Source organism: Argentina silus, assembly GCF_951799395.1.
Source record: "Argentina silus genome assembly, chromosome: 3".
NCBI classification, from domain to species: domain Eukaryota; kingdom Metazoa; phylum Chordata; class Actinopteri; order Argentiniformes; family Argentinidae; genus Argentina; species Argentina silus.
In genome coordinates, this window is record NC_139657.1 from 17,324,701 (window position 1) to 17,337,687 (window position 12,987).

The following is a 12,987-nucleotide window of genomic DNA, read 5'->3' on the forward strand; positions in this document are numbered from 1 at the left end:
GAATTTATCACAAAGTGTTTGGAATGATATGTCAATGTAGCCGACTGTAAAGCAAAACTGAAAGCGCACAAAGCGCACTGAAAGCGCACGGCCTATATCATGTCCAAAATACCCTATTGTGCTAGTCTCCCGAAGTCCCGATGGACATCAATACCAGCGGTATTATAATAGCCCAGCGTAATCACTTTCGTCTGGTAAACTTCCACTCCGCAACTGCAGTCCCGAGTTCGCAAATACGCATCTAACCCAGGCTACGCAACTGATGAAATGCACAAAAACAGGCATATCAAATACATACTAAGCGTCGTCCGGCAATAACATTTAAACATCAAAAACATGTTGCTAAAACATGATAAATTAATGAGTATATTGACACCATAACGGTGAAACAATAACTTACCATTGCGAGGAAAATGCGTTATCCTTGTATCGACCCTCCACAGTAAACAGCCTCGCACTTCTCTCTATGTCTCAACTGATAATTAAAACTGTCAATAATGCTATCCGTTTCCACTATTTCCCCTGGTTCCCGATTATTATGGACTCTGCCAGGTGCGTGGTATGATAATTCATCCACTGTGTGTCCCCCGATGTCTCCGCAAAGGACAAAGCGATAGGGAGATGCTCGGGTGTGTGTCTGACTCTGTGCTGCTGTGAGTGTGCGTCTCTCTTGCTCTGCAGTGTTCGCGCATTCACCTCGCGCGGATCGGCTCTGAGCGCTGGTCCTTCTGACGTCAATGCATTCCAGCTCTTCTGCGGCCGCGAGTATCCCAGGGCGGGAGGCGGGAGAGGCTGGGCCTGAGCCTGAGCCTGGGCCTGATAGGAAAATGTCTGAATCTCAAGTCAAGAGGAATACTATTATGCAACAGCGGAGCGCGTCTATAATTTGGTAGGTGGAGGAGAGGAGGGAACACAATAGCGTGAATACATTCCTGCCATATTTCTATATGGGTTGAGTAATATTGACCTACAGTAGTAGGCCAGAGACATAACCTAGGCCTAAAGCACAACAGCACAATACTCAACAGTATGATAAACTACACTAAATCATCAGACACTAACAACGCATTCATTTTCACATTAGAAGAAGTGTCTTGTTCTTCACAAATAGATAAGTAAATACCCTTGAGGCAAAAGTCCACTGATAAGCATATTTCAGTTGAGCCACAGGGAAACTGTATTATTGTGAGCACTCAAAGGAGTTGTAGGCCTAAGCTACAAGTGGAAAGAGAGAACATTTGGAGGGAACATCCCAGGGGCATTGATCAGGATTCTGAGCACACGTAGTCCTTGGTGCTGGGACTGTGGGATTGTGCCTGTGACTGACAGCTTTAAAGCTCTGCGCTGGAACTGGGAGAGGGACATCAAACACTGACTCAAAAGAACCTCTCAAATAAAGATGCACCCCCCCCCCCCCTTCCCCTAAGCATCTCTTTGATGCCTTATTTTCGGATATGTTAGGGTCTTTTGTTGCTCTCACCCTGAATGTCCCTTTATTTCTATTGGTCAGGGGTAAGTAGGCAATTCATTATCATATTGCACTCATCATACGTTTGACATGTTGATCTAATACACTTCATGCAAAACGTCAACATAAACATAATTGAGATTCACCTTAGATTATGCATTTGATTAAGAAATAGTCACAAACACGTGTGAAGATCAATCTAAGTCTATCAATCTTCTAACCCATCACACTTCACTATCACACTGTTTTAACTGAGAATTTCCACCTCTCCGTCAATTTAGGCATGCAGTACAGTAGGCTATGAGACCACTGTACAGCGACTGTGGGCTAGAGAAACAGTAAGCTATAGGACTTCTGTGATACCATACTCCCACCTAGTGGTCTGTTACCGTAATATGCCTGGTCGCCATCTGACATTTGCATTTATTAATGCGTCACCATTCCATATCACTTTTGTGACTTTATTGACTGGTAGGCTAACCAAAACTTCATTGATAAGGTGATAAGAAACTAGGGTATTTTTTTACCGTCACATTTTTATGGCTGTACATCTTCCTAAACAACCATGGTTCGAACAATAGAACAGGCCTACATGTTAATCTATGCTGTGGCCTATATTAGAAACGTGGGGGGGGGGCAAAAAGCAAGTTTAATTTGGAATATAACAGGCCTATAGTTTTGCTTGAAAATCCTCTTTAGGCTACAGTAGACGGGCCTACGTTACTGGACGCTCGGCGTCATTGTTATACGCTTTTTGACCCGGAAGTATATTGGAATAAATCAGAGGCGAATAAATGATTGGGACTAACCTACTTTACAGTAAGTAGGAGTTCATGGTTTGACATACCGATCGTAGGCTATGACCATGGCCTTCGCCGTGACGCCCACGCGACGCTTGTACCCTCATCTGTCACCGGCTCGTTTTGTGCAGTGTCGCACTATCAAGAAAGAACATACGTTAAAAGTAAGATTCTGCACCTATAAGTTCGACATATTTGATATCTCTCCCGCAATTGCCTAACGTCAATAATAATGATTCTTTCTTGACAGTAAGTACAATAATATCTCACTGTAGTTTAACACTGCTCGGCATACAAAACTAAGTGTGTGTGTGTGTGTGTGTGTGTGTGTGTGTGTGTGTGTGTGTGTGTGTGTGTGTGTGTGTGTGTGTGTGTAGAGTGGTGGGCTGGAGCGGGTGGTCTCTGCGTTCCGCTCTGTGTGTGGTGAAGATGGTGTGTCCTTGAGTGAAGCTGTCAGAGACCAGCATGGCAGAGACGAGTCTGTACACAGGTCAGCTCAGCCCTCTACATCACACACACACACACACACACACACACACACACACACACACACACACACACACACACACACACACACACACACACACAAACAGGTGTTTCCAGGAGAAACAGTGAGAGGATGTGGTCTCTTTGCTCCGACACTTAGACATTAACTGTATGTGGTTGTCCTTTCCTAGATGTCGCCCTCCGGATGTGGTGGTCTGGCCTCACTCTGTGGAGGAAGTCAGCGCCCTTGCCAAGATCTGCCACCACCACCGCCTTCCTATCATCCCCTTTGGCACAGGCACAGGGCTGGAGGGCGGAGTGGGAGCTCTGAAGGTGAGAGAGCGCTTTGTGTTAGACATAAACACTACAGTCTGGCAGGAGTGATGAATATCTGAAAGACTAGAGTGAGAGAGTTGAAAATACAGTATGGGGGTTCTTGTATTCACAATGTGTGTGTGTGTCAGGGCGGGGTGTGTTTCAGCCTCAGGAACATGGACAGGGTATTAGATCTTCACCAGGAGGACTTTGACGTGACGGTGGAACCCGGTGTGACACGCAAGTCTCTCAACTCCTACCTGAGGGACACAGGCCTCTGGTTTCCTGTTGGTGAGTCACGCGACCTCTCTCTACCCCAATCACCACAGGGGCCTGTCATTATCAATACCTTCACATTAACATAGGTGAAGGTGGAGTTACTAGCATGTGAATCATCCATGTCCAATCCTTCCAGATCTCCAGTGGTTGAGCGGGTCGGGTCTGTAATCTATTCGGGATTGGGCAAGCAAGTGTTGGTGAACATAGTGGAAAAAGTGCATTCATGCACACAAGAGCCAAGTGCCTGTGTAATAACACTGTAATAGCTCCAGTTATTGGTAACAGCATCCCTGTATTCTGCTCCTACTTCAGACCCTGGTGCAGATGCGTCTCTGTGTGGCATGGCTGCCACTAGCGCGTCGGGCACCAACGCGGTGCGCTATGGCACCATGAGGGAGAACGTCCTCAACCTGGAGGTGGTGCTGGCTGACGGAACCGTTATCCACACGGCAGGCAGGGGGCGCCGTCCCAGGTAGCTCTCCCACCCAGCACAACCCTACTGTCGTTAGAGCCTACAGTATAAGGGGTCTAGAGTTTTTCCTCATCACGTGACCTGACCAGGAAAAAAAACTCCCTGACCTGGTCATGAGGACATCATCAGGCTACAACCAACCAATCAACCAACCAACTAACTAACCTGTTGTGTCTTTACCAAACTATATCTGTTTCATTGTGAACTGTGTTTTCACGATTTGCATTCTTCTATGAGTTGTGAGAGAACATGCGCGATGTCATGTTCTAATGTTTAGAAGTGTGTTTGTTTTCACCTTTGTGTTGACATCTATGACCTCTCCTCTCCCTTCTTCCCTAGGAAGACGTCGGCAGGCTACAACCTGACCAACCTGTTTGTGGGTTCTGAGGGGACCCTGGGGTTGATCACCAAGACCACCCTTCGTCTGTACGGTGTCCCAGAGGCCATGGTGTCTGCTGTCTGCTCCTTCCCCTCTGTACAGGCAGCAGTAGACAGCACTGTTCAGGTCCTCCAGGCCGGGGTACCCATCGCTCGCATCGGTGAGTGGGAAAAGGACAGTTGGCTATGAGGCTACTATTACAATAGAAGTTGGCTGAACCACATACACAGTCTATATGTGACAGATCCAGGAGAGAACATAGACCTCTGCTTTTAGTACCCCCCCCCCCCGAAAGGTGCATTTCATTGTAGATTTTGAAATGACACTGAGCAAGAGCTATATGTAGTGCTTACAGTACCACAGAGCAACTAAGGGGGTTTAAAAAGTATTGAAAACCTCGACCAAGAATTTAACCACTATCTTCTCAGAGGATAGGTACCGTAGGTCTTATCCTACCCCTGCTGTGTCTACAGAGTTCCTAGATGACGTGATGATTGGTGCGTGTAATAGTTTCAACTCCCTGTCGTACACTGTGGCTCCCACTCTCTTCCTGGAGTTCCACGGTAGTGAGAAGAGCCTGGACGAACAGGTCACCACCACAGGTGTGTGTGTGTGTGTGTGTGTGTGTGTGTGTGTGTGTGTGTGTGTGTGTGTGTGTGTGTGTGTGTGTGTGTGTGTATATAAATTAGCAACAGTGTGGATATTCCAAATTCATGTTTCTGTTGACTCTCATACTGTCATCTGTGTTATGTTTGTCTAGAGGAGATCACTCAGGCTAACGGCGGGTCAGACTTCACCTGGGCACGGGATGCGGAGGCCCGCGGGCGACTTTGGAAAGCTCGCCATGACGCTTGGTACGCTGCCCTGGCACTGAGGCCTGGCTGCAAGGTGAGACAGGCTTGGATCGTTATTCATGACCAGTAATCACGGTCAATCATCGGTTCGGACTCCAATGATACCAATAAACACATCTGGAATGACTGAATGATTATCTGCTTTGCTGAGAGTAGAGCATTTTCAACTACTGAAATGACACTGTCACTGAAAACCTTTTGTACATGTGTTTAAAGCCTTATACAGTCTAACTCCATGTTGTTCCCTGCAGGCCTACTCCACAGACGTGTGTGTTCCTCTGTCTCGTCTGCCTCAGATCATTGTGGAAACCAAGGAGGACCTCATTCAAAACAGACTCACAGGTGACAGGAAACACTGCACACACACACACACACACACACAAACACCCTCTTAAAGGAACATTTTGTGGATACAGTAGATAGAATGTTTAGGCACACCTGTGTGTGTGTTTGTGTGTATATTATGTTAGAACATATTATTTTGTTCCTCAGGTCCGATTGCGGGTCATGTTGGTGATGGGAACTTCCACTGTATTATGGTTCTGGACCCCAGTGATCAGGATGAGGCTCAGAGAGTTCACCACTTCACTGAGAGACTGGCTAGGTAAGCCTCTGTTCCCTCTCGACCCTCTTAACCGTTTTATTCCTCCACCTCTTCATCCTTTACCTCTGCTTCACCTTCGTCTCAGCTCTGGACTCACTTCTCTTTTTGACATCATGCAGCTACAGTTTATTCTTGTTTCTCCACTAATAACCTTTTCCGTTGCATTCGTTTCTGAATTGAATCCCCAGCCATTGTGAGTTCCACAACCATGCCCTCTCTCATACAGAGAGCTATGCCTCCTGCCTCATCTCCTTTCTCCAATTTTCTACCGCATCCTCTGCTTACCTCCCTCTCTCTCTCTGTCTCCCCCCTCTTCCCCTGCAGGAGAGCGCTGGCCCTGAATGGGACGTGTACTGGAGAACACGGGGTGGGGCTAGGGAAGAGAGCCCTGCTGAGGGAGGAGATGGGACCCCAGGTCATCGAGGTCATGCAGGGCCTCAAGGCCACCCTGGACCCCAAGAACCTCATGAACCCTGGGAAGGTGCTCTAGATGGCCACCCGAGTCAGCACTGAGGCTGTGGCCCTATACTTTGAGGTCTCTCTCCTCACTCTCCTCACCAACTCTCCTTTTTTAGCCTGATTATTGCTGATAGATGAATTGACTGGATAGGCTTCATCCATATTGCTTGCAATGTATGCCGATGTCAGTGATCATGGAGGAAAGGACACAAGTAAAAAAGGAATCAAGTGGAAACGATTGGGACAAGGCTGTTATCAATAGAGAGCCGAAGGGGTTCTGTACCTCTGTCTGCCACAAGGTGTCAGGAGTTGGGTGTTTTGTTTTGGTAGCGTGATCAGCACCAAGAACAAACTGTCTGTCTGTCCTGTTGTTCCACAGACGTTCCTCACAATCAAAATGCTGCTAAGTTCGTTTTTATGGATGTTGTAACTTTATGGCTTGAGATTATTTATTGACTATATATATTTGTATAACTTAAAGCGTTTTTTGCAAGATTTGGCAAATCACCCACAATTTGCACAATTGGTATGTACTAGATGTTTTCAATCTGTGATTGGATACCATTGATTGTGAAATTGAAATTGTTTTGAATTAAAATGTTATTCAGCTATTGTCATGGTGAAGTTGCTCTTCTGTCTCTGAAGAATTCTTTTTAGACTCTTATTTGCCCAGAGGGATCACATGTGCAGAGAACAAGCCACACTTTATGCAATAGAGCAATGACACCTGTAAGTGGTCAGAGATGGGGAATACTGTATGTGTATAGATACATTCTTTCAAGGATAACGCTATCTATATACACTATCTATCTACTGTATCTATATACACTATCTATATACACTATCTATCTACTGTATCTATCTATCCATCTATCCACAGACAAAACAATTAGGTTACAATGCAGTAAAAGTAATTATCTACACTAGCTTTTCTTGATTAACCATTTACACACCATCTTAGATCAATGTCTGAATTCGAATGAGGAAATGACACAAAACAACAACAGGCTTATTTAGACTTTTTTTTATTATTATTATAATATGTATATATATATATATGTATATATATATATATATGTATATATATATATATATATATATATATATATATATATATATATATATATATATTGTAGTAATGTAACTTACATAATTCACCCTTTGTTATACATGTAAATATGACTGTTCCGGGATCGTGGTCTCTTTAAATAATCTGTGTGTGATGACGTGGTGCCCCGATGCTTGTTTGTTAAAAGGGCAGCGCCATCTTATGTTTCGGTGGATTTTTGCTAGTCAAATAAACGAGACACGCATTCGTGTGCTCAATTGAGAAATTGTTTCTTGCGATTCCGTGCAATTTCCACACTGGTGACCCCGACGTTTGTTTGCTGGACGTATCCAGAGACACGACACGACCATGACCGCTAACGCTGTTTCCCTCAAACTCCCCGAATTCTGGGAATCGGCAGCGTCGGCGTGGTTTGCCCAGACCGAAGCGCAGTTCGCGTTGCGGGAGATCACCGCGGATACAACACGGTACTACTACGTTGTGTCGGCTCTCGGAAGTTCGACAGCATCCAGAGTGGTGAGCCTCCTTACCAATCCTCCGGCAACTGAGAAGTATGCAACGCTCAAAGAACACCTGTTGAAAACTTTTGTACTGTCGGACGTTGAGAGGGCCAACAGGCTTTTCTCCCTTCAAGGGCTAGGCGACAGCAAACCGTCTGAGCTCATGGACCGTATGCTGGATCTCCTGGGCGAGCACAAACCCGATTTCCTTTTCGTTCAGCTTTTTCTGCGTCAGCTGCCTTCCCATGTTAGAGCTGCATTGGCCAACACCACAATCACGGACTGTCGGAGACTGGCTGAAGAGGCTGATAACGTTTTCCTGGCGAGTCAAGGGCACTGTGTCATGGCCGCGCTTTTTCCCGCGCACGTCGCTCCTGCGACACTGGACGACTCCACGCTCATCGCTGCAACCTCTTCTCGTCGGCAGCAGTCTTCAGGCCCCCAGCAATCTTCAGGCTTGTGTTTTTATCATGCCAAGTTTGGACCGAAGGCTCTTAAATGCCGTTCGCCATGCAGTTTCAGCGGGTTGGGAAACGCCAGGGCCGGCGCTCAGTAGTTGCCATGAGCGTCGGCCGTGTAGGCAGGCTACTTTTCATCCGGGACAGCATCTCCGGACGACGTTTCCTGTGTGACACGGGAGCACAGAGGAGCGTCCTGCCTGCATCCCGTTTGGACATGGTGACCGACAGCCACGGCCCCTCTATGGAAGCGGCTAACGGGAGCTCCATCCGCACATATGGAACGAGGTACATCGAGTTGTGTTTCGGAGGGCATCGGTTTGGCTGGGATTTTGTTACAGCTAAAGTTGACGTTCCCCTTCTCGGCGCCGATTTTTTGTGTGCACATGGACTGTTGGTGGATGTTAAGAACCGCCGTTTGATTGACGCCGTCACGTTTTGTTCTTATACGTGCACACTTAGCGGGGCTGACTCCATACGACTGTCGAGCATGCTCTCTGCCTCAGATGACTTCCACCGTCTACTTGCTGGTTTCCCAGCCCTCACTCAGCCCACTTTCTCTGCGTCTGCCGTGAAGCATGGTGTGGAGCACCATCTCGCCACTACTGGTCCACCCGTCTACGCCCGTGCTCGGCGCCTCGACCCGACCAAGCTTGCCGTGGCTAAGGCTGAGTTTGCTAACATGGAACGCCTGGGTATAGTCCGCCGATCCGACAGCCCGTGGGCATCACCCCTCCACATCGTCCCCAAACCTGGCGGCGGCTGGCGCCCGTGTGGCGACTACCGGCGGCTTAATGAGGCAACGACACCTGACCGATACCCAGTCCCGAACATACAGGACTTTTCAGCACACCTGGCTGGTATGGTGATTTTTTCTAAGGTAGACCTCGTCCGGGGATATCATCAGGTGCCTGTACGCTCACTGGACATTCCCAAAACAGCAGTGATCACGCCGTTTGGTCTTTTCGAGTTCTTGAGGATGCCTTTCGGCCTTAAAAATGCTGCCCAATCTTTTCAACGCCTCATGGACTCTGTTTTACGGGACCTGCCTTTTCTTTTTGTGTATTTGGACGACATCCTGATAGCGAGCACGTCCAAATCTCAGCACCTGGCGCACCTCCGAACACTTTTTGAGCGGCTCAGCCAACACGGGCTAATTGTCAATCCCTCCAAGTGCCAGTTTGGTCTCTCCACCATCGATTTCCTGGGACACAGAGTCACTAGGGACGGTGCAGTCCCTCTCCCATCAAAGGTGGAGGCGGTCGCACAGTTTCCACGCCCGCTCACTGTCAAAGCCCTGCAGGAGTTCCTCGGCATGGTGAATTTTTACCACCGTTTCATCCCTCGAGCCGCCCAGCTCATGCAGCCCTTGCACGAGGCCTTGAAAGGTAAGCCCAAGCACGCTGTGGACTGGACTGAGAGCAGGGACAAGGCCTTTGCTGACACTAAGGCAGCCCTGGCGAACGCCACTATGCTGGCACATCCTTCTGCCACAGCCTCCATCGCCATCACCTCAGACGCCTCGGACTACGCTGTCGGTGCCGTCTACGAGCAGTGGGTAGGCGGGGCCTGGCAGCCGCTTGCTTTCTTCAGCCGTCAGTTGCGCCCCAGCGAGCGAAAGTACAGCACTTTCGACCGGGAGCTGCTTGGTCTCTACCTCGCCATCAGACACTTTCGTTCCCTGCTGGAAGGTCGACACTTCACTGCTTTTGTCGACCACAAGCCGCTGACTTTTGCCATGGCCAAGGTGGCTGAGCCGTGGTCCGCCCGCCAGCAACGTCATCTGTCCTACATTTCCGAGTTCACCACGGATTTACAGCACGTTGCCGGTAAGGACAACCAGGTGGCGGACTGCCTGTCACGGGCCGTGGCAGGAGCAGTCCATCTTGGTTTGGATTATAGCCGCATGGCAGCGGACCAGACCACAGACCCAGACGTGCAGCTCCTTAGGATCTCGACGACTGGGCTGAAAATAGAAGATGTGGTTTTTGGCGATGCCGGCACCACGCTCCTGTGTGACGTCTCCACAGGCAGTCCTCGGCCAATCATTCCTACGGGATGGAGACGACAAGTTTTTGATGCCGTCCATGGTCTCTCCCACCCAGGTTCAAAAGCGTCACAGAGACTGGTTGCAGCTAAATTTGTTTGGCACGGCCTCAAGAAGGACGTTCGGGACTGGGCTAACACCTGTCTTGAGTGCCAACGGGCCAAAGTACACCGCCACACTAAAGCCCCGTTAGAGTTGTTCCCGGTGCCAGAGAGACGGTTTGACCATGTTAACGTGGATCTGGTCGGCCCTCTGCCCTCCTCTCAGGGTTTCACCTACCTGTTGACCATGGTTGACAGGACCACCCGTTGGCCTGAGGCTGTGCCACTGACTACGCTGGCATCTGTCGAGGTGACACGGGCATTTATCGGCACCTGGGTTGCCCGTTTCGGCACTCCTTCGGACATATCCTCTGACCGGGGTGCGCAGTTTACGTCTGAGCTGTGGAACGCTGTCGCCCAGAGCCTCGGAGTGAAACTCCACCGCACGACCGCCTATCACCCGCAGGCTAACGGACTCTGTGAGCGATTTCATAGGTCGATGAAGGTTGCTCTTCGTGCCAGCCTCAAAGACAGCAACTGGGTCGACAAGCTCCCGTGGGTAATGCTGGGCATCAGGACTGCACCTAAGGAAGACCTACAGTCCTCATCCGCAGAACTTGTCTACGGCCAGCCGCTGCGGGTTCCAGGGGATTTTGTCCCTAACACCACCGTTCCTTGGTCTGCGACACTCCAGCGGGCCACGCTACTGGACAATGCGAGGCTTTTCGCACCTGTCCCTACTTCCCATCACGGCCTCCCTCAGTCGCACATCCCCGCTGGGCTTCAGACGGCTGACTACGTTTTCATTCGCCACGACGCCCACAAGGGACCGCTACGCCCACCCTACGAGGGCCCATTCCGCGTGTTGGAAACAGGGGACAAACACTTTGTGGTGGACATGGGCGGCAAACCGGAGCGACTCTCCATTGACCGCCTTAAACCAGCTCATTTGGACGTGGCTAGACCTATTGAATTGGCCCAGCCCCCACGACGCGGGCGACCTCCAGCTCTGCCCCCGCCCCCTGCTCCCCTCACTCCCAAAACCCCCACACTCCATGCCCCACACCCGTGTCATGGTGGGACACCTGCCGCAGTGGTGTCTCCTCCACCTCCTGTACGATACAGCCGTTATGGCCGGTTAATACGACCACCTCTCCGATGACTGTTTTCTTCTTCTTCTTCTGATGGTGAATTCTGGGGGGACGTGTGTAGTAATGTAACTTACATAATTCACCCTTTGTTATACATGTAAATATGACTGTTCCGGGATCGTGGTCTCTTTAAATAATCTGTGTGTGATGACGTGGTGCCCCGATGCTTGTTTGTTAAAAGGGCAGCGCCATCTTATGTTTCGGTGGATTTTTGCTAGTCAAATAAACGAGACACGCATTCGTGTGCTCAATTGAGAAATTGTTTCTTGCGATTCCGTGCAATTTCCACAATATATATATATATATATATCATTATCATTACTCATCCCACAGATTGCACATCAAAATTGTCAGACAATTAGTTGGTACCTCCAAAAGCAGGCATCCACTCACATCCATATCCTTGGAAAAAAATAAACTCATCAAAAAAACAGTAAATGAAATAAAGCAAGAAATGGAAGGTATATGGCCCTTAGAGTGGAGGGCGGGGCTACAGTTAGAGTGGAGGGCGGGGCTACAGTCAGCAGGAGACACTAACTGGCCTGGTCCAGAAACAACCCTCACCCCTGCCTCCCAGGTACCACCAGTCTATACCTGAAAGGTCTGCATAGGTACAAGCAAAATGGTAGTCACTCAACCTCACTCTCTGATAGGTGAGGTTGAACCTTCACCATGTTGCTTATCCAATCCTTTCAGACCTACAGTGCGCACATGTCCAGGGTGGTAGTAGGCTAGGGGTTGTGTCTGGACAGGGCCCTTGTTATATAGTATACTCTATATCAGAGCTGACCAGTGGTATCCTCTGTGTTGCCTGCTCTGAGAAGCTTGGTTGATGAGTGGATCTGTAGCGCCCACATCCACAGGTATGGAGCAGAGAACCCTGCTGAGTACTACTGTACATATTTACCGTCTATATTTTCATCTAGCACAAATGAACAAAAGAAAAATGTTATTCACCCATTTGTTCAGCGTTGTTGTTTTCCATTGTGGAAACCAAGGAGGACCTCATTCAAAACAGACTCACAGGTGACAGGAAACACTGCACACACACACACACACACACACAAACACCCTCTTAAAGGAACATTTTGTGGATACAGTAGATAGAATGTTTAGGCACACCTGTGTGTGTGTTTGTGTGTATATTATGTTAGAACATATTATTTTGTTCCTCAGGTCCGATTGCGGGTCATGTTGGTGATGGGAACTTCCACTGTATTATGGTTCTGGACCCCAGTGATCAGGATGAGGCTCAGAGAGTTCACCACTTCACTGAGAGACTGGCTAGGTAAGCCTCTGTTCCCTCTCGACCCTCTTAACCGTTTTATTCCTCCACCTCTTCATCCTTTACCTCTGCTTCACCTTCGTCTCAGCTCTGGACTCACTTCTCTTTTTGACATCATGCAGCTACAGTTTATTCTTGTTTCTCCACTAATAACCTTTTCCGTTGCATTCGTTTCTGAATTGAATCCCCAGCCATTGTGAGTTCCACAACCATGCCCTCTCTCATACAGAGAGCTATGCCTCCTGCCTCATCTCCTTTCTCCAATTTTCTACCGCATCCTCTGCTTACCTCCCTCTCTCTCTCTGTCTCCCCCCTCTTCC

The 12,987-nt window shown here is 48.7% G+C and overlaps 2 protein-coding genes across 3 annotated transcripts in view; one reads left to right on the plus strand and one right to left on the minus strand.

Annotated features, from left to right (window-relative positions):
• The window catches only part of snrkb (SNF related kinase b), a 22,412-nt gene extending 21,705 nt beyond the window's left edge, over positions 1-707 (minus strand). The window contains exon 1 of the mRNA XM_083665927.1: positions 401-707. The gene's annotated coding sequence lies outside the window, so the exon portion shown is untranslated. The remainder of the gene's footprint in view (positions 1-400) is intronic.
• Positions 708-2,266: 1,559 nt separating this feature from the next.
• Positions 2,267-6,721, plus strand: ldhd (lactate dehydrogenase D). Of its 2 annotated transcripts, none has more exons than XM_083666940.1 (11): positions 2,267-2,432; positions 2,646-2,758; positions 2,946-3,087; positions 3,219-3,360; positions 3,661-3,820; positions 4,160-4,359; positions 4,628-4,801; positions 4,960-5,087; positions 5,305-5,395; positions 5,546-5,657; positions 5,982-6,721. In XM_083666940.1, exons 1-11 carry the CDS (start codon positions 2,328-2,330, stop codon positions 6,145-6,147), a joined length of 1,533 nt encoding a protein of 510 aa, XP_083523066.1. In that variant the 5' UTR covers positions 2,267-2,327; the 3' UTR covers positions 6,148-6,721. The 2 variants fall into 2 exon arrangements, with proteins under 2 accessions (XP_083523066.1, XP_083523067.1); XM_083666941.1 differs by having other exon boundaries at positions 4,673-4,801.
• Positions 6,722-12,987: the final 6,266 nt, after the last annotated feature.